We start from the raw sequence: 22,891 nt of genomic DNA, 5'->3' as shown, positions 1-22,891 counted from the left end.
TTCAATCTATTTATCAGTCATCATTTTAACACTAATTAAGAGTGTGTTATCAAAAAGCAAACACTAATGAAAACAAACATAAAAGTGGCAACTTTAATAAATTCCATTGAATCAGAGAAACCAAATCATTTACTAGCACCACTCCAATTTAAAGAGAAAGAACTTTATATTTATCGAAAAACGGGGGATACCCTGCAGTGTTATGCTTTATTCCGGGTTTATATTTGTATTCGATTTCTCGGACTTAACAAGACCAAATATCAACTTCACGCCTGTTTTTTTAATGGTTTGTCAAATTTGTTTATTGGTTTGATTTAAAAAAGAAATTTATTATGTTTTGTTTTGAGAGACTTATCAATGGAAAGGTTGACCAGATAACTTTATCAATGCACATAGTCACATTAAATGAAAACTTAATCAAAAAATGAAAGATAGGTTTTACACGGCTTTTGTAGAGAAAGTTCTTTTTACATTAACCTTGAAGTAAAATTGCATAAACCTATAAATACAAATCCTTATCCATAGAGGTTGGTATTGGTGACATAGAAGTACTTTCCATAGAAAATTCAAAGAAAATGTGTTCGACAAAAAAATTTAAAGTCGCCGCACATTCTCTAACGGTGAGCTCTCGATTGGAGGCATGACCAGGATCGCAAAAATAGAAATTGGAGGTTACTTCAGGGTACCACATCTAGCCTCCACGGTATAATACAGGTAGCCATCTGTATTGGCTTGGCATCCAGGTACAGTGTCTGGATGCTCGTCAACACAGGTGTAGGTTGATCCAGCAGTGTGCCCATGATGACCAGCCATGAGGTAGCCATTATACTCCAACTTCCATCCCGCCATTTTCTTGCTACAAGAAAGAGTTATGATTATAATTTTCATTTTCATTACGTGGTCCTTTTCCAAGCAATATATATATACCTTATAATCAGTGAACAACTTTTCCAATAAATCTATTTATTATCAAAACATTATATTAAAAGTAAAAGAGATTTTTAAAAGAGGAGAGCGATCATTTTTCTCTGATGTTTGTTATTTTCTTTACAACATCTATTTTTGGGCTTTAATACCCAGAAATCGGATGAGTACTGTCTTTTGTTTTATATATTTTAAACAGCATTGGTACTTGAAGATTACCGATTTGTTTTTATTTTTTCTCAATCAAGGTTCGCTAATTAATGATGAGCATTACATCCACGCTAAATCACGGGAGGCTCTTTAGTTTATGTCTCCACAATATCACATTTGCATGGACAAATTTAAAAAACGATATTACAAATACGTGTAAATTTTCATTGAAAATTTGTCTTATATTCTGTTCATCAAAGGAAATACGGGAGATAACTTTAACTTAGTTTGCATTTAATATGAAAAATCCCGAAAGTTCCGAATGTCAACATGTTGTGTAAATTCGAAGTGAGTGAAAAAGTGTTGAATTCTTTATTAATATGAATTAGATATTTAGATGAAAGGTATTTGCAGCCTCAAAATGGTTTGATAAGAATAAACTGTTATTTTCAATGTCGCTTCATCAATTTTCTCCAAAATCGTTTCTGAGCTATTCTGCAATTTTTTGCTTCATTACGGGTATACGTGGGGCATTTTAACTGTGGTGATTGTCTCTTTCGAGACACATTTATATTATTCTAACTAAGCAGAGTGTATTGAAATTAATAACATTATTGTAGACTTAAAGCTTGGTTGTGTAAATGTCAATAATACGGTGTGTCGATGTATCTATTTCGTAAATGTCCGATATCATTCTGTAAACGTCTTTAATTCCACGTGTCTAAAAGTTCACGATTTCCTGTGTAAGTACCTTTCACGATATTCTTAATTTCACGGCCAATCGGTGTCAATTTAAATGAAGATTGAAAAAACATATATGATATATACTGAACATATTAACATTCATTTTACATTATTTTTCTTTGGAATCACGTTAATTTACTGTTCTTAATCGGTTAAAAACTATTAGAAAATTAACTTAAGTATTTTATCGAAGATAATAAGCACTATTGTATATTGCGCACCCGATATTTTGAGCATGAAAATTAGGAAGGGTGAGGGGTATATAAAAACTGTACGACTTTATATTCAATTAATCTTCAAAATGAACTGCTAAATATGAATGCCAATCGTAAACAACCCGCAGGGTGTACAGGAATCGTTGGAGATGTCCGAAATAATAAGTGGCAATTAGCGCATGTCTTCACAACAACGGCACATATCTATAAATAACATCTGTAATGGCGGCATACACAGAGATTGCAAATACACAGTGAATATTCACAGTTCCTTAATGTTCACGGAAAATTGTTTGAAATTAAACACACCGTAATGTTTTCCACGTCAACAGTAAACATTTAAACAGTTTTCTAACCAATCAAGTTCAAACAAGCTTTAGGGGTTTTTTGCATCCAATAAAGTATGACATTTGTTTTCTATACTATAATACTAACATTTCAAAAAGTCCATATTGTTTTCAAACTGCTCAACCTCGTGATCCCCCAAATAGTACAGGAAGGTCAATTGATCTACAGCTTAAGTTTGATATCACACATGTATATGCACTTTGCAAGCATAGCTATAGAGTTAATATTCAAAGTTGTTGTATACCAAATCCCATTAACATTCTTAAGCTTGGAGAAGGGTGCACATTCTTCATTAAAATATGTGGAAAATAATTCTTAAAGTTTAATTCTTGAAAGCATTTAGATGCATTGTTTGATTTGGGGTTTTTTTATTTGTGCTCCTAAAATCTTTATTATTGTATGAATAAATATTAAAAAGCATGCATTAGGATCTCTTTCTGTGATTCGTTGGATTCAAAACTTGTAGGTACAGTGCTATCTGATTTCTTATATGATAGGGATTTAAAAAGTTGCAGACGATGGAATTGTTCAGTGCCCACCTTAATGTTTTCGTTCAAAAGTTAAAGTATTAATCATATAGCGAATACATGAAATTTCACACAAGATAAGTTATTACTGAAACAGAGATAGATAAATAAGAACTATTGGTTAAATTATTTATTCTCTAAAGAAATCAAGGAAAGAAAAAGGTATGTTTACACAACACAAATCAGCCTCTAATTTGGTACAACAAATTCCTGTAAAGTTTTTAATGGTTTATAGGAGGAGTTGTGTTGATAAAGCAAGAAATGTGCCTCAATGAGATTATCAGGTTCATTAGGTTTGTGATCTCTGCAATGATCGTCAGTTATAACAAGGCAGTGTTCCTGATTATGGACTTTTTCTAGAGGTACATAAATGTTAATAAAGAAAGTCAAGTTAGGTTTGCATCAGAAATTTTCATAAAATTAATATATCGGTGGTTCAATGCTTTAGTTCAAGACTTGTTTTTATATTCATAAAACTAGTTATGACAACTCAAATTTAAAGAGGTTTTTTTCTTAAATTTCGAGTGGTCCGTCATAATGATCTATTCAATCTATTTATCAGTCAATTTTTAACATTAATTTGAAGTGTATGTGTTATCTAAAAGCAAACTCTAATGAAAACAAACTTAAAAGTGGCAACTTTAATAAATTACATTGAATCAGAGAAACCAAATCATTTACTAGCACTCAAAATCTAAGTAAACTTTATATTTATTGAAAAACGGGGGATGGTTAAATGCTTTATTCAGGGTTTGCACCACATTTCTCTAACGTAACCAGACCATATATCAACTTCAGGGCTGTTTATTTGAATGTTTTATCAAATGTGTTATTGGTTTGATTTATATAAGAGCGGAATTTAATTTTAAAAAATTGTTTTGATCGACTTATCAATGGAAAGATTGACCGGAAAAGTTCATCAATGCGCGTGGTAACTTTAAATAAAAGCTAAATTAAAGTAGAAAATGCAATACATGTCTTACAAGGATTTTATTGAGAAATGTCTTTTTAAAGCGCTAAGCATAGCTCAGCGCTTTATTGTCGTTAGACTTCTACTTCCGGTGCAAGGAATAACCGCCCCCTATGAGCAGAAGTTTACATCATTTAAACTGGTTAGGGAACCAGTTTCAGGAGCTGCACGGGCTAGTACGGGCTACTGTGAATTTGATGTACAGGGCTTACATACATCATTGCAGGGGCTGCCACGCAGTGATGAGGAAATATATCGCGTATACAGAAACTAAAATGTTATATACATACATGTATATCTTTTACAAACAGAAGCTGGGTTAGCGCTTTTCAGTACTATGAGTACTTTGATTTATATTAACCTTTATTTGAAATTGAATAAACGTAAAATACATCGTTATCCATTGAGAATGGTATTTGTGGCATATAAGTTAAACTTCCTATAGGAAATTCAAAGCAAATGTGTTACACAAAAAATCTTTAAAGTCACTGCACATTTTTTTACCCGCGAGCTTTCCATGGACCAAGAGTGAGTAAATAAATATTTAAGTGTTGATTATAAATACAAAAATAAATTAAGGGGTATTATTATTGTGTGGAATTTTCTTAAATATGAAACCATGAGAAATTAAAAGATGAACAACATAATTCTTGAATGAAATTTCAATTTATTCATTCTTTAGAACAGACAACACAAACGACTTCTCGTCCCTCGACGTAAGGTGGGCACTTCAGTGTACCACACCTAGCCTCTACTGGATAAAATAGATATCCATTTTTATTAGCATGGCCTCCATGCACGGTGTCTGGATGACTGTCGACACAGGTGTAGGTAGATCCAGCTTTTTGACTATATTCGCCAGCCATGAGGTATCCATGGTACTCTAACCCCCACCCTGCGTAGCACGTCTTTCTTGCTACAAGGTATTGTTATTATCACTATACTTTATCTATTGTTTCATATACAAAACATGTAGTCATAGTTCAAGCAAAATGAAAGTTATGACCTTTGAGAAAATTTTCCAACAAGAGCTTTACTATTAGAATTTTTTATATATACAATATATTTTCTCAATAAGGCAGCTTAATTTCTTTGCTCAACAAATAATACAAATTGCTTTTTCCAAGCTTTTTTTTAAGTCTTAAAACAGAGTATTAACGCATCATACTCGGTGGGGTTTTTTTCACAATTGCATTTATATATTTCTTCTACCTGGAAACATATGCACAACGGATCGTTTTCGAACCAAGCAAACTGCACAAGGGACATCATGCTGATAAAGATTCCTCATATAGGCTGGGACTGTGTCCGTCTGGTACTCTCCACCATATATGTACGCTTTGCTTCCATCAGTTCCATCCTTGTAAATTCCCCACTCTGGATTCTTTGGTAGGTAAAGTGGATTTACAGCTGCCCCAGTGTGCTGATACCATGACCCTCCGACATAACCTTTTAATAGATGATTTTTGGGAGTTGGTTTTAATCAACTCTCCTATGCAGTTATTCTGGCAAACCGAAACTGAAACAGTGTTTGGACCTGAGAAGAAATCATCACCGCTGGGAGACTTAGTTCTTGAAAATAATCGATAAATTCGATGTAATGTATGCTGAAGCGTTTTTTTTTAAAGGAAACTTATTTATAAATACCTAAGAAATATTCAGTTTTTGAATAGTACGAACAATTTAGAAGTTTTTTGCAGTCGTATGTATTCCTACGCCAGAGTTCAATATAGTATCGTTCAACCATCGGCTGTCTCTGTACATCTCCGACAGGCAGGGTATCAGTCTATATTTAGAGGTCGCATCATCAAGCTATTACGTGACCTGGTTTCTCTTACTTGTCGAAAATTAACGGAGACAACCGAGCATCTGTTTGAACGAGACTAGAGTTCATTATTTGTTGGATCCATACACTTTTTGAAATATTTCGAATAACGATACATAGTTTGATGAAATCAATTCTATTTTTAAATATTATACAACATGATTCATAAGAGGTTTTCTCGAAATTCTTGTCGGAAAAGTCCGAGGATTCATATTATGAAAATGTGTGTAATTCAAATAAAGATTATAAACTACTTGCCAAGCAAAGTGACATATCGTTTATTTTAAGATAAATAATTATCATAATCGATAAAATCAACTCCCGTCAGTACTTCAGTACTTTGATTAATAATATAATATTTAATTGTTTTCAATGTGTGATTTCAAAGCTGCTAAAGTAATCAATAGAAAAGAATGTATGAAATGCTTTGTCCGTCACAACAAGTTTCTCAACATTTGTAACAAGATAGCAATTTTAATAAAACTTTTGTAGAAATTTATATTACCCGATACAACCTGTTCAGCATTGGAAGGGCATGTCTTTTTCCCCCATCTTGTGTAAACAATACTATTGTTCTGGATTTCTAAAATCACACACAAAAAAGGAGAAAAAAGTTGATATCAATGGTCATTCATAATATTACATACTTTTTATAATTACTATGAAGAAATGACAAAATTTTTACAAACAAAAAAATTATTTAAAATTTTTAGATTCTACCTTGAATCGTTTTTATATCGGTCACTTGTTTTTCTTTGACTTCCTTTAAGGCTTTCCTAACAGCATTAGAGAAGCTTTCGAAATCCCGCTTTAAAGCCTTTACTTGATACCTTCCTAGAGCAGACGACAGTTGTCCTGTCAGATAGCCCTGTAGCAGGTCTTTACAACTTTCTTTGTTAGTCTCAGCATAGACTACGACACAGAACACCAGAAAAATTTGAAACACCATACTGTCTACAATAAAGAGAAATGCCTTTAAAATGGACACGTCTTTAAATTAATTTTAATCAATCAAAACATAGTGGTAAATTAAAACTTTTGATCTTAAGATACGATTTTTTAAAAAGAAGAATTGACTAACGTCAGTTTTGGGATCGCCTGCTTTAAAATAATATAAATAAGTTAATTTATATTCTCTATGTAACGAAATCTTCATATACTACTTTTGACTTCTTATATATTAAGAAGAAAGCATATCAGCACTCCGAGCCAAAGCGACAAAAGCTAAATATATGCAAAAAATATGAACAAAAATTCATAAACTTCTTACTTTTTGATAACAGATGAGCTAACCGCACATAAAACATGATTGATTTGATTTTTTTAACGTATTTATATTATTTTAAAGCAGGTGACCAGAAAACTGACTCTTCAAATCAACCCACGCGTTTCTCCAAAGCAATTAAAATGATACTGTACACTTTTTCAAAAATTGTTAAATACATGTGATATTAGTGACCATTACAAAATATGAATAAATTATATATAACATATGCATGCCATAAAATCGTTAATCAATTTAGGGATTGTATATTGTCCTGATCATGCTTTTAATATAGTAAACATTTGTTGTAATGTCTTATTACCGAGCATATTTTACGATTGAGATTGAGAATTATTATTTTGATTCTTTTTATCAGATGAAAGCAATTGGAACAATTTAATGTAGCAGTGAGAATGTTCTATTGTGTTTTGCATTGAGCTAAAAATTAAGATTTCATAGTTTAAAAGTCTTATTATTCATTCGGTCTACACCAAAACTATTTTTTTTATAAAGACTGTTTTTGCTTTGTTAACGTTTTAGACATTGTACTTATACAATATGAAAAACATCAACTTTGCTTTTATATCTACTAAGATCGCCAGCAAGGGAAATTCTTGACAAAAGAGAGAGGCAACTGATGATTAAAGAAACATTTATTTAGCAGAATTGAAACATTTTGAAACACACTGATTATAAATACTTTTGCTTTTTTAAAACGTAAATCAGTAAATTTAATACCTGAAACGTTTTAGTTCCCTCAAATTTTATATGACCAATCCAATGACATCTGACATTTTGTAAATAGTTCAGCGTTATTCATTTTTGGAAGTGGTACATTTATTATTCTAGTTGTTAAAATTGTTCAACATTTGCTACCATCATGGGAATAGTTTCAGTCTAAAACTGATCAAATATTTTTATTTGAGTGAATAATAAAACAAAACTTAATTGATATACCATATTTTCAAAAATATTCCAAACTTGGGAATTAATGCCATGTATATAACAAATGATACTGCGCATAATATCGCAGTTGGGGTCTTGTTCGATCTTTATGCTAATTTAAGTCCTATATAAACAGGTATTAGAACTGCAGTTAATTTAAAAGAAAACATTTTAAAAACTGATACATTGTGGCTAATGAATGATTATCTCTAAAGCCTCACACCTGGTAGGTAAATTGTTGACATCCAAACCTTTCTTAATTGTTTACATACTGGCAAAAACATTTATTTCTTGTAAAAGTAAAATACTGATATTGTATTTTGATTGACTGTCATTACATATTAAGCTCCTGTCCTTTCAAAATCTATACATGTTAAATCATAATTGCTAGTATATAAAACACAAATCTTATTTCTATAAAAAAAAAAATGGGGAAAAATGGCAACAGAAAAAGGTCATTCAAACAGAATTATTTGCAGTCCATGTACCACGTTCTGCTGTTTGAAACGAGTATGAATATATTGAAACATATTTTTAATGTAAAAAATATGAAAACATATCCAAACACCACAATCTTCTCTTGACAACTTCTGGTCATAAACACATTCCAGAAATTGTCTTTATTCATAATTTATCAGAAGTATGCTGTATGTTCATATCAATTAGAGTAAACGCATCCTAGAATGTAGAGTTAAAAGAGTATACTATAAATTCTTATCTATTTAACTGAATGTATTATCTGGTCTCTCAGACAAAAGGAGTTATTACCAAACAAAAAAATAATTGTATCAGTAAAGTACTATTTTACCTACACGATTAGATTATTAATGGTTACATCCAAAACTTTATACATTACAAAAACAGTCAGCATTTGTGGTCATTTAGATACAAGTACTTTTTGGCATTTTGATTCTCTGTTATTACATGATGCAGATTTAGACCTCTAATGATAAAAAAATAAATAAAATGCATCATTAATGGACGGCTAGGTATAGTTTGTTAAAAAAATAAATTTATTTCATAAATATTTAGGATGCTGGCGACTAATGCAACTTTGTATTATAAGTAGGTGGTTTATCATTGATGGTTTTTAATAATTCCAAACAGAAAACAGCTTTTTTTTAAATAAGGATGGACTATTGAACTTGAATAGATAGTTATGGATTTACATTTATTTAATTGCCTTTAATTAGCGATGTTTATAATAAGATTGGTAAGCAACAAACTGAATTCATACATGAACATGTTTTACCTTCATTACTTCAAGGTCATTATGATATGCAATATGATTCATGCATTATTTTTATCGTTAAAGTCGTTTACTTAGTTTTTCTAAGGTGCATTTTATGAATACACAATATCTACCAAGCAAATAAAAAAAATCAATACATACAATGTTCTATATTTCAAAAGATCAACAGTACACCTCATCCCACAGTAGACCAATATCAAATTACAACAAGTATTGATCAAATTTTTATTTCACGCATTAAAGAACGTTTTTATCAAACCTGTGCCTAATATGTTTGCATATGAGATAATGGTAGATATAACAATATTATTACTCATCTTAAAATAAAAAATTCTGTATTAATTTATAAATTATCAGAGTCCCTATTATATTCAAGCCGTGAAGTAACCATCTATGATCAAATGTTCACAAAGGATGTCCTGTTGCATCAATGGCCTTGTCATTCATGATATATATTTAAAACACAAAATGCTTTCTTTGGTGTTAAATGCAGGTAGGAAGGTAACTAGGAGTGCAAAAAATAGCGCAGCCTGTGTCATTTTTAAAAATTTACTCTATATATTCCTATGTAATTAGTCGACCCCCTATTGCAGCCCCATCCTACCCCCGGGTATGCTCACAACTTTGAATCTACACTACCTGAGGATGATTCCACACAAGTTTCAGTTTCCTGGCTAAAAGGTTCTTGAGAAGAAGATTTTTGAAAATTTCTTAATTATCTCCCCTTGTAAGAGGGCTTGGTCCTTAATTTTCACAACTTTGATTTCCCTCAGGCTAAGAATGCCGGGTGCAAAGTTTGGTTGAAACTGACCCTGTGGTTCTTGAGAAGATGTTGAAAATATGAAAAGTTTACAGACGGACAGACAGACAGCCGGACGACAGACAAAATGTGATCAGAATAGCTCATTTGAGTTTTCAGCTCAGGTGAGCTACAAAAAGAGGTAAATTTTAATTATTGTCTGGACTTTTCAAATAATAAGCGGCACATCATACTTCTATCTAAATGTTACCATAATGACTTCAACTAATTTTTGTAATCTACAATTAGTCCGTACAAGTCTGTTCAGTTTGTCCACTTAGTGTAGCCTTAGTTTCTATTTATGGAGAAATAACCAAGTAAAAGTAAACACAAACAGGTGTTAAGGAACGATGTTAAAATTATTTTTTTTATGGATTTTTGAATTCAAGTTGACATTTTATTGCCAACAATGCATTTGAAAGCAGCTTTCAAGAATTAAAAAAATAAGTACATTTATACGTAAAGAAATCGTTTGAGTCTGTAGTTCAGACCTATATTAATCACAACCGATTTTCTTAAAACATCAATAAAAAAATATCCAGTAAATGTAAATACATTATCAAAGTTTTACATTGCTCGTTTAACCATTATTCAAACCATTTCAGAAAAAAACATCAGCAATGGTTAACACCAGAATTTGAGCCATAGCTTTCAGATGCTTGAGTAAGTGAAAGTATTTGAAGCAGTTCAATTACATGTATCTAGTAAGTAAACGTTGATCTTTGCCATTGCAAACTTACATGGTTGATTTAACAATGTATATAAATAATGGAGCTTTAAATAAGCTGTTTAATGTCAACTATATGGATACTAGGGCATATTTGTGCTTTTGCGCCTGTTTTAAGTGGGTCAGACTCTTATAGCTGGTAACACTATTACTGGTATTCACCCATGGTTTATGTAACTGATGTGTTTATGGTTTATGTAATTGATGCGTAGCATAGAGGTAGCTTTAGATACAGAGCTTGATCTTTTTTAGCTGTTCAAGGCAGATTTTAATGTTTTAACTGGTTACATAGTGATTGGGATACAACACTTAAGACAACTAAGAGAAAAAATATAAAAATAATTTCTTTGTTTGGAACAGACAACACACACAAGTTCTATTCCCTCAACACAGAGAGGACACTTCAGAGAACAACATCGAGCAAGTAATTGTCCATATTATTATTTGTTTTATTTAAAGTATCAGAAAGCCTGTCAAAACAAAGTGAACATAGTACCAGCTTTGTGTTTTTAATTCACCGTAGTTAAGTACCCTGTTTACTCTTATGTCCAGCCTTTGTAAAACACTTTCTTGCTACAAAGGTACACTGAATGTTAAACATTTTAATTAATTATAATTAAAATGTGCAACATTTATTAATTTGGATATATTTTATTCTCATCCTGATTAGTTATTTATTTGTTGAAGGAATGTTAATGAAATGTGATCAAACCATTAAATATTTTGTGTTCATTCTGATTCCTTCTTTTAATTTATTATTTATTATATTACTTATTTCTTTGTTTATCTATTTATTTATTTATTTATTTTATCTATGCATAATTTGTGAAGAAATTCAATGAGATAGAAAGATTTGCAAAATAATGCTTCAAGCTTTTAATGAAAATGCAGTTTAATCATTCTTTAGAACAGACAACACAAACGACTTCTCGTCCCTCGACGTATGGTGGGCACTTCAGTGTACCACACCTAGCCTCTACTGGATAAAATAGATATCCATTTTTATTAGCATGGTCTCCATGCACGGTGTCAGGATGAATGTCTACACAGGTGTAGGTAGATCCAGCTTTTTGACCATGGTAACCAGCCATGAGGTATCCATGGTACTCTAACCTCCATCCTGTGTAGCACGTCTTTCTTGCTACAAGGTATTGTTATTATCACTAAACTTCATCTATTGTTTCAAAAACAGAACACGTAGTCATATTTCAAGCAAAATGAAAGTTATGACCTTTGAGAAAATTTTCCAACAGAAGCTTTACTATTAGAATATTTCATATATACAATAGATTTTCTCAGTAAGGCAGCTTAATTTCTTTGCTCAACAAAGTATACAAATTGCTTTTTCCAAGCTTTTTTTTTTAAGTCTTAAAACAGAGAATTAACGCATCATACCCGGTGGGTTTTTTTTTCATAATTGCATTTATATATTTCTTTTACCTGGAAACATTTGCACAACGGATCGTTTTCGAACCAAACAAACTGCACAAGGGACATCATGCTGGAAAAGATTCCTCTGGGACTGTGTCCGTCTGGTACTCTCCACCATAAATGTACGCTTTGCTTCCATCAGTTCCATCCTTGTAAATTCCCCACTCTGGATTCTTTGGTAGGCAAAGTGGATTTGCCCCAGTGTGCTGAAACCATGACCCACCGACATAACCTTTTAATAGATGATTTTTGGAAGTTGATTTTAATCAACTCTCCTATACAGTTACTCTGGCAAACCGAAACTGAAACAGTGTTTGGACCTCAGCACAAATCATCAGCGCTGGGAGACTTAGTTCTTGAAAATAATCGATAAATTCGATGTAATGTACGCTGAAGCAATTTTTTAAAGGAAACTTATTATAAATACCTAAGGAATATTCAGTTTTTGAATAGTACGAACAATTTAGAAGTTTTTTGCAGTCGTATGTATTCCTACGCCAGAGTTCAATAAAGTATCGTTCAACCATCGGCTGTCTCCGTACATCTCCGACAGGCAGGGTATCAGTCTATATTTAGAGTTCGCATCATCAAGCTATCACGTGACCTGGTATCTCTAACTTGTCGAAAATTAACGTAGACAGCCGTGCATCTGATTGAACGAGACTAGAGTTCATTATTGGTTGGATCCATACACTTTTTGAAATATTTCGAATAACGATACATTGTTTGATGAAATCAATTCTATTTTTTAAATATTATACAACATGATTCATAAGAAGTTTTCTCGAAATTCTTGTCGGAAAAGTCCGAGGATTCATATAATGAAAATGTGTGTAATTCAAATAGAGATTATAAACTACTTGCCAAACAAAGTGACATATCGTCGATTTTAAGATAAATAATAATCATAATCGATAAAATCAACTCCCGTCAGTACTTCAGTACTTTGATTAATAATATAATATTTAATTGTTTTCAATGTGTGATTTCACAGCTGCTAAAGTAATCAATAGAAAAGAATGTATGAAATGCTTTGTCCGTCACAACAAGTTTCTCAACATTTGTAACAAGATAGCAATTTTAATAAAACTTTTGTAGAAATTTATATTTCCCGATACAACCTGTTCAGCATGGGAAGGGCATGTCTTTTTCCCCCATCTTGTGTAAACAATACTACTGTTCTGGATTTCTAAAATCACACACAAAAAAGGAGAAAAAAGTTGATATCAATTGTCATTCATAATATTACATACTTTTTATAATTACTATGAAGAAATGACAAAATTTTACAAAAAAAAAAATATTTTAAAAAATTTAAATTCTACCTTGAATCGTTTTTATATCGGTCACTTGTTTTTCTTTGACTTCCTTTAAGGCTTTCCTAACATCATTAGAGAAGCTTTCGAAATCCCGCTTTAAAGCCTTTACTTGATACTTTCCTAGAGCAGACGATAGTTGTCCTGTCAGATAGCCCTGTAGCAGGTCTTTACAACTTTCTTTGTTAATCTCAGCATAGACAACGACCCAGAACACCAGAAATATTTGAAACACCATACTGTCTACAATAAAGAAAGAGGAATGCCTTAAAATGGACACGTCATTTAATTAATTTTAATCAATCAAAACATAATGGTAAATTAAAACTTAAAAAAGAAGAATTGACTAATGTCAGTTTTGGGATCGCCTGCTTTAAAATAATATGAATAAGTTAACTTAAATTCTCTATGTAACGAAATCTTCATTTACTACTACAAATTTTCATAAACTACTTGCTTTTTTATAAAAGGTGGGCTAACCGCACGTAAAACTGACTCTTCAAATCAACCCACGCGCTTTACTAAAGCAATTAAAATGATACTGTACACTTTTTCAAAAATTGTTAAATATATGTAATATTGATGACCATTACAAAATAACACGTTTGAGTGAATATTATCAGTTAGTTTGACAAACAAGAAAAACAGACTAAAGAGAGGCTCCAAATATAGTGTTATCATCCAACATCAGATGCAAGATAATATAAAGTACTAAAATGTGACCTTCCCTGCTCACAACTAATATGAATAAATTATATACAACATATGCATGCCATAATATCGTTAATAAAATTAAGGGGCTGTATTTTGTCCTGTTATTGCTTTTAATTTAGTAAACATTTGCCGTAATGACTTATTGCAGAGCATAAATCAGCTTATTTTACGATTGAGATTGAGAATTATGATTTTGATTCCTTTTTTATCAGATGCAAGCAATTGGATTAATTTATTGCATCAGTAAGAATGTTCTATTGTTTTTTGCATTGAACTAAAAATTAAGATTTCATAGTTTAAAAGTCTAATTATTTATTCAGTCTACACCAAAACTTTTTTTTTGGGGGGGGGGGGTACTTTTAGATAAGCAAAGACTGGTTTTGCTTTGTAAACGTTTTAGACATTGTACTTATACAATATGAAAATCATCATACCTAGTTAAACTTTGCTTTTATATGTACTAAGATCGCCAGCAAGGGAAATTCTTGACAAAAAAAGAGAGGCAACTGATGATTAAAGAAACATTTATTTAGAAGAATTGAAGCATTTTGAAACACACTGATTATATATACTTTTGCTTTTTCAAACCGCAAATCAGTAAATTTAATATCTGAAACGTTTTAGTTCCCTCAAACTTTAATGACTAATCCAATCACATTTGACATCTAATATATAGTTCAGCGTTATTCATATTTGGAAGTGGTGCATTTATTATTCTAGTTGTTAAAATTGTTCAACATTTGCTACCATCTTGGGAATAGTTTCAATCTAAAACTGTTCAAATATTTATATCTGAAAAGAATAATAAAACAAAGCCTAATTGATATACCATATTTTCAAAAATATTCCAAACATAGGAATTAATGCCATGTATATAACAAATGATACTGCGCATAATATCGCAGTTGGGGTCTTTTTCGGTCTTTATGCTAATTTAAGTCTTATATGAACAGGTATTAGAACTGCTGTTAATTTAAAAGAAAACATTTAAAGAATGATTCAGTGTGGCTAATAAATGATTATCTCTAAAGCTTCACACCTGGTAGGTAAATTGTTGACATCCAAACCTTTCTTAATTGTTTACATACTGGCAAAAACATTTATTTCTTGTAAAAGTAAAATACTGATATTCTATTTTGATTGACTGTCATTACATATTAAACTCCTGTCCTTTCAAAATGTATACATGTTAAATCATAATTGTTACTATATAAAACACAAATCTTATTTCTATAAAAAAAAATGGGGGAAAATGGCAACAGAAAAAGATCATTCAAACAGAATTATTTGCAGTCCATGTACCACGTTCAGCTGTTTGAAACGAGTATGAAAATATTGAAACATATTTCTTATGTAAAAGATATGAAAACATATCCAAACACCACAATCTTCTCTTTACAAAATCAGGTCATAAACATTCCTGAAATTGTCTTTATTCATTATTTATCAGAAGTATGCTGTATGTGCATATCAATTAGAGTAAATGCATTCTAGAATGTAGAGTTAAAAGAGTATACTATAAATTCTTATCTATTTAACTGAATGTATTTTCTGGTCTCTCAGACAAAAGGAGTTATTACCAAACAAACAAAAAATAATTGTATCAGTAAAGTACTATTTTACCTACACGATTAGATTATTGATGGTTACATCCAAAAATAAATTCATTACAAAAACAATCAGCATTTGTGGTCATTTAGATACATGTATTTTTTGGCATTTTGATTCTTTGTTATTACATTATGCGGATTTTGACCTCTGATGATAAGAAAAAATAAAATGTATCATTAATGGACGGCTAGGTAGTTTGTTGAAAATAAATTTTATTTCATAAATATTTACGACCTTGACGACAAATGCAACTTTGTATTATAAGAAGGTGGTTAATCATTGATGGTTTTTGATAATTCCAAACAGACAAACGGTTTTTTTAACTAAGGCTGGACTATTTAAATAGATATTTATGAATTTACATTTATTTAATTGCTTTTAACTAGCTATGTTTAGAATAAGATTGTTAAGCAACAAACTGAATTCATACATAAACATGTTTTACCTTCATTACTTCAAGGTCATTGTGATATGCAATATGAATCATGCGTTATTTTTTATCGTTAAAGTCGTTAACTTAGTTTTTCTAAGGTACATTTCATGAATACACAATATCTACCAACCAATTAAAAAAAAATCAATATGTACAATGTTCTATATTTCAAAAGATCACCAGTACACTTCATCCCACAGTAGACCAATATTAAATTACAACAAGTATTGATCAATTTTTTATTTCACGCATTAAAGAACGTTTTTATCACACCTGTGACTATTATGTTTGGAGCCGCTAATTTTTGCATATGAGATATCGGTAGATTATTAAAAATAATTGCTCATCTTTAAACAAAAGCCAAAAACAACAACATGCTGTATTAATTTATAAATTATCAGTCCCTATTATAATCAAGCCGTGAAGTAACCATCTTTAATCAAACGTTTTCAAAGGATGTCCAATTGCATCAATGGCCTGGCCATTCATGATATATATTTTAAATACAGAAATATGTTTTCTTTGGTGTTAAATGCAGGTGGGAAGGTAACTATGATTGCAAAAAAATATCATAGCGTCTGTCAGCATTTTACGGTGTATATATACATATTTCTCTACATCAATTAATCATTTATCGATAACTAGTAATACAAGAGGTCAATGGGTCACATTGCTCATCTGAGGAACAATAGGTATGATATAATCAGCTTACTGAAGTCATAATACAAACTATCTGGAAAATGTGGTATAATAAATGTAGATCCTCTATTAATAATCAAAGTACTGAAGTACTGACGGGAGTTGATTTTATCGATTGTTATTTATTTTAAACCAACGATATGTTATTTTGCATGCAAGTAAATTCCTATAAGTATTTGAATTACGCACATTTTTAAAATTATGAATCCTATAGGAATTTTGTGAAAACCCAATATCAATCATGTTGTGTAGATTATCCATCAAACTACGTATCAGTAATTGAAATAGTTATGAGAAATTGTATGGATCCAAGCAAAATTGAACTCAAGACTCGTTTAACCAGACTCTCAGCTGTATCCGTTAATCTCCGAGAAGCAAGAGAGACTCTATGCTTGTCGGAGATTTACGGAGACAACCGAGCGTCTTGTTGAACGAGACTATATTGAACTCTGGCGTAGTTATACATAAAATGTACGACTTACAAAAATATCTAAATTGTTTGTACCATTTATAATCTGACTATTTACAAGGTATCTATAAATGAGTTTCCTTGATGAACAATGCTTAAGAAGTCATTACATCGAATTTATTGATTAGAACTAAATTTTGTCAGCGGTGTTGATTTGTGCTTTGGTCCAAACACTGTTTTACTTTTGGTTTGCCTGAGTAACTGCATAGCAGAGTTGATTAAAATCAACTCCCAAAAATCATTTTTTTTGCACTAGATAATCCTATGTTTATTAACTTTAGTCCCTTTTCTAACGGGATGATTTTATAGTAATATCACATGTTGAGCATTGCAGCTCTCAAAAAGATCCTAAACAATTGTTTATGTATGGAATATAAAGCTACATCAAAACTGAACCTTGTGAGACTCAATCGTCCAGGAATCATCCAGAAGCCAAAGTCTAAACAATATTAAAAAATTCATCTTGCTAATTAGTTTCTGAGATGAAGATTATTAAAGATTTACTCTTAATATTCATGTGTAAAAACACCACACCCTTTGTTGTTCCACTCTACCCCCAGGAATCATGATTTTTACAAATTTGAATTTACACTACCTGAGGATGCTTCCAAACAAGTTTCAGCTTTCCTAACTGATTAGTTTCTCAAAAAAAGATTTTTAAAGATTTACTCTATATATTTCTATGTAGAAATTTGCTCCCCAATTGTGGCCCCACTCTAACCCTGGGGGTAATGATTTTTGCAACTTTAAATATAAGCTGCCTGAGAATGAATGCTTCCACACAAGTTTCAGTTTTCCTGGCTGATTAGTTTCTGAGAAGAAGATTTTTATTAAAGATTTAGTGTATATATTCCTTTGTAAAAAGTCGACCCCCATTGTGGCCCCACTCTACCCCCGGATGTTATGATTTTTACAACTTTGAATTAACACTACCTGATGATGCTTTCACACGAGTTTTGGCTTTCCTGGCCGAACAGTTTTTGATGAGAAGATTTTTAAAGATTTACTCTTTATATTCCTATGTAATTAGTCGACCCCTATTGTGGCCCCATCCTTCCCCCGGGGGTCATGATTTTCACAACTTTGAATCTACACCACCTGAGGATGCTTCCACACAAGTTTCAGTTTCCTGGCCAAATGGTTCTTGAAAAGAAGATTTTTGAAATTTTCTCGAACGTTTTCATTAATTCTTAATTATCTCCCCTTGTAAGAGGGCTTGTTCTTCATTTCCACAAGTTTGAAACCCCTCAGGCTCAGAATGCTGGGTGCAAAGTTTGGTTGAAATTGGCCCTGTGGTTCTTGAGAGGATGTTGAAAATGTGAAAAGTTTACAGACGAACAGACCGACAGCCGGACGACAGACAAAATGTGATCAGAATAGCTCACTTGAGCTTTCAGCTCAGGTGAGCTAAAAAGGTAGGTAAATTTTGATTATTGTCTGGACTTTTCAAATAATAAGCGGCACATCATACTTATACCTGAGGGTTACCATATAATGACTTCAACTAATTTTTGTAATCTACAACTAGTCCGTACAAGTCCGTTTAGTTTGTCCACTTAGTGTAGCCTTAGTTTCTATTTTTGGAGAAATAAACAAGTAAAAGTAAACACAAACAGGTGTTAAGGAACGATGTTAAAATAATTTTTCTATGGAATTTTGAATTCAAGTTGACATTTTATTGCCAACAATGCATTTGTAAGCAGCTTTCAAGAATTAAAAGAATGAGTACACTTATACGTAAACAAGTCGTTTGGGTCTGTAGTTCAGACCTATATTAATCACAACCGATTTTCTTAAAACATCAATAAAAGAATATTCAGTGAATGTAAATACATTATCAAAGTTTTACATTGCTCGTTTAACCATTATAACCATTATTCAAACCATTTCAGAAAAAACATCAGCAATGGTTTACACCAGAATTTGAGCCATAGCTTTCAGATGCTTGAGAAAATGAACGTTTTTTGAAGCAGTTCAATTACATGTTTCTAGTAATAAAAGATGATCTTTGCCATCGCAAACCTACATGGTTGATTTAACAATGTATATCAATAATGGAGCTTTAAATAAGTTGTTTAATGTCAACTATCTGGATGCTCGGGCAGATTAGTGCTCTTGCGACTATTGTTAGTGGGTCAGACTCTTGTAGCTGGTAACACTATTACTGGTATTTACCCATGGTTTAATGTAACTATTGATGTGTAGCATAGAGGTAGCTTTAGATACGGAGCTTGATCTTTTTTAGCTGTTCAAAGCAGGTTTAAATGTTTTAACAGGTTACATAGTGATTGGCATACAACACTTTAGACGACTCAGAGAAAAAATATAAAAGTCTAATTTCTTTGTTTGGAACAGACAACACACACAAGTTCTATTCCCTCAACACAGAGAGGACACTTCAGAGAACAACATCGAGCAAGTAATTGTCCATATTATTATTTGTTTTATTTAAAGTATCAGAAAGCCTGTCAAAACAAAGTGAACATAGTACCAGCTTTGTGTTTTTAATTCACCGTAGTTAAGTACCCTGTTTACTCTTATGTCCAGCCTTTGTAAAACACTTTCTTGCTACAAAGGTACACTGGATATTAAACGTTTTGATTAATTATAATATATTAAAATGTACAGCATTTCTTAATTTAGATATATTTTATTTTCATCCTGTTTATTTATTTATTTGTTGATCAAACCATTTAATTATCTTGTATTTATTCAGATTACCTTTTTTAATTTATTATTCATTAAATGACTTGATTCTTTGTTTCTCCATCTATTTATTTATTTTATTTATGCATAAATTTTGAAGAAATTCAATGAGACAGAAAGATTTGCAATATAATGATTCAGGCTTTTAATGTAAATGCAATTCAATCATTCTTTAGAGCAGACAACACAAACGACTTCTCGTCCCTCGACGTATGGTGGGCACTTCAGTGTACCACATCTAGCCTCTACTGGATAAAACAGGTAGCCATTTTTATTTGCATGGCCTCCATGCACGGTGTCCGGATGACTGTCCACACAGGTGTAGGTAGATCCAGCTTTTTGACCATGATAACCAGCCATGAGGTATCCATGGTACTCTAACCTCCATCCTGTGTAGCACGTCTTTCTTGCTACAAGGTATTGTTATCATCACTATACTTCATTTATTGTTTCAAATACAAAACACGTAGTCGTATTTCAAGCAAAATGAAAGTTATGACTTTTGAGAAAATTTTCCAGGAAGAGCTTTACTATTAGAATATTTTATATATACAATAGATTTTCTCAGTAAGGCAGTTTCATTTCTTTGCTCAACAAAGTATACAAATTGCTTTTTCCAAGCTTTTCTTAAAAGTCTTAAAACTGAGTATTAACACATCATATCCGGTGGGGTCTTTTTTTATAATTGCATTTATATATTTCTTTAACCTGGAAACATTTGCACTACGGATCGTTTTCGAACCAAGCAAACTGCACAAGGGACATCATGCTGAAAAAGAGTCCTCATATAGGCTGGGACTGTGTCCGTCTGGTACTCTCCACCATATATGTACGCTTTGCTTCCATCAGTTCCATCCTTGTAAATTCCCCACTCTGGATTCTTTGGTAGGCAAAGTGGATTTACAGCTGCCCCAGTGTGATCAAACCATGACCCTCCGACTTCACCTTTTAATAGATGGTTTTTGGGAGTTGATTTTAATCATGCAGTTACTCTGGCAAACCGAAACTGAAACAGTGTTTGGACCTAAGTACAAATCATTACCGCTGACAAAAGTTAGTTCTTAAAAATAATCGATAAATTCGATGTAATGTACGCTGAAGCATTTTTTTAAAAGGAAACTTATTTATAATTACCTAAGAAATATTCAGTTTTTGAATAGTACGAACAATTTAGAAGTTTTTGGCAGTCGAATGTATTCCTACGCCAGAGTTCAATATAGTCTCGTTCAACCATCGGCTGTCTCCGTACATCTCCGACAGCCAGAGTACCAGTCTATATTTAGAGGTCGCATCATAAAGCTATCACGTGAACTGGTATCTCTTACTTGTCGGAGATTTACGGAGACAGCCGAGCATCTGACTGAACGGGACTAGAGTTCATTATTGGTTGGATCCATACACTTTTTGAAATATTTCGAATACCGATGCATAGTTTGATGAAATCAATTCTATTTTTAAATATTACACAACATGATTCATAAGAGTTTTTTTCGAAATTCTTGTCGGAGGATTCATATTATAAAAATGTGTGTAATTCAAATAGAGATTATAAACTACTTGCCAAGCAAAATAACATATCGTTGATTATAAGATAAATAATTACTATAATCGATAAAATCAACTCCCGTCAGTACTTCAGTACTTTGATTAATAATATAATATTTAATTGTTTTCAATGTGTGATTTCACAGCTGCTAAAGTAATCAATGGAAAAGAATGTATGAAATGCTTTGTCCCTCACAACAAGTTTCTCAACATTTGTAACAAGATAGCAATTTTAATAAAACTTTTGTAGAAATTTATCTTACCCGATACAACCTGTTCAGCATGGGAAGGGCATGTCTTTTTTCCCCATCGAATGTAAACGATACTACTGTTTTGGATTTCTAAAATCACACACGTAAAGGAGGAAAAAGTTGATATCAATTGTCATTCATAATATTATATACTTTTTATAATTATTATGACGAAATAACAAAATTTTACACACACAAAATTATTTCAAAAAATCTTGCTTTTAAATTATACCTTGAATCGTTTTTATATCGGCCACTTGTTTTTCTTTTACTTCCTTTAAGGCTTTCTTTACATCACTAGAGAAGCTTTCGAAATCCCGCCTCAAAGCCTTTACTTGATACCTTCCTAGAGCAGACGACAGTTGTCCTGTCAGATAGCCCTGTAGCAGGTCTTTACAACTTTCTTTGTTAGTCTCAGCATAGACTACGACACAGAACACCAGAAATATTTGAAACACCATACTGTCTACAATAGAGAAAGAAGAATGCCTTTAAAATGGACCCGTCATTTAATTAATTTTAATCAATCAAAACATAGTGGTAAATTAAAACTTTTGATCTTAAGATACGAATTTTAAATAAAAATTAACTTATGTCAGTTTTGTGATCGCCTGCTTTAAAATAATATAAATAAGATAACCTATATTCTCTATATAACGAAATCTTCATTTACTACTTTTGACTTCTTATATATTAAAAAGAAACCATATCAGCACTCAGAGCCAAAGCGACAAAAGCTAAATCTATGCAAAAAATATGAACAAAAATTCATAAACTACTTACTTTTTGATAACAGATGAGCTAACCGCACATAAAACATGATTGAAATGATTTTTTAACGTATTTATATTCTTTTAAAGCAGGTGATCAGAAAATTGACTTTTCAAATCAACCCACGCGTTTTACCAAAGCAATTAAAATGATACTGTACACTTTTTCAAAACTTGTTAAATAAATGTGATATTGGTGTCTTTTACAAAATAACACACGTTTAGGTGAATATTATCATTTAGTTTGACAAATCAG

General features: G+C 31.7%; 2 protein-coding genes and 1 long non-coding RNA gene across 3 annotated transcripts; all 3 read right to left on the bottom strand.

Annotated features, from left to right (window-relative positions):
• Positions 1 to 4,525: 4,525 nt before the first annotated feature.
• On the bottom strand, positions 4,526 to 7,003 carry LOC117686727 (uncharacterized). Its single transcript, XM_034462375.2, has 5 exons — positions 6,974 to 7,003; positions 6,424 to 6,657; positions 6,209 to 6,286; positions 5,091 to 5,327; positions 4,526 to 4,794 (listed from the first exon to the last, which is right to left on the bottom strand). Exons 2-5 carry the CDS (start codon positions 6,650 to 6,652, stop codon positions 4,550 to 4,552), a joined length of 789 nt encoding a protein of 262 aa, XP_034318266.2. The 5' UTR covers positions 6,653 to 6,657; positions 6,974 to 7,003; the 3' UTR covers positions 4,526 to 4,549.
• Positions 7,004 to 11,551: 4,548 nt separating this feature from the next.
• Positions 11,552 to 12,317, bottom strand: LOC136270503 (uncharacterized). The gene is made up of 2 exons (XR_010708252.1): positions 12,131 to 12,317; positions 11,552 to 11,831 (listed from the first exon to the last, which is right to left on the bottom strand). It is a non-coding gene; the product is annotated as an uncharacterized lncRNA (long non-coding RNA).
• Positions 12,318 to 20,211: 7,894 nt separating this feature from the next.
• On the bottom strand, positions 20,212 to 22,672 carry LOC105341932 (uncharacterized). Its single transcript, XM_011448698.4, has 5 exons — positions 22,649 to 22,672; positions 22,098 to 22,331; positions 21,878 to 21,955; positions 20,778 to 21,014; positions 20,212 to 20,479 (listed from the first exon to the last, which is right to left on the bottom strand). Exons 2-5 carry the CDS (start codon positions 22,324 to 22,326, stop codon positions 20,235 to 20,237), a joined length of 789 nt encoding a protein of 262 aa, XP_011447000.3. The 5' UTR covers positions 22,327 to 22,331; positions 22,649 to 22,672; the 3' UTR covers positions 20,212 to 20,234.
• Between the last annotated feature and the right edge of the window lie 219 nt (positions 22,673 to 22,891).

This window comes from Magallana gigas, chromosome 8 (genome assembly GCF_963853765.1).
Source record: "Magallana gigas chromosome 8, xbMagGiga1.1, whole genome shotgun sequence".
Classification (NCBI taxonomy): Eukaryota; Metazoa; Mollusca; class Bivalvia; order Ostreida; family Ostreidae; genus Magallana; species Magallana gigas.
Note: the sequence above shows the minus strand (reverse complement) of the source record. Positions and strands in the feature narration are given on the sequence as shown.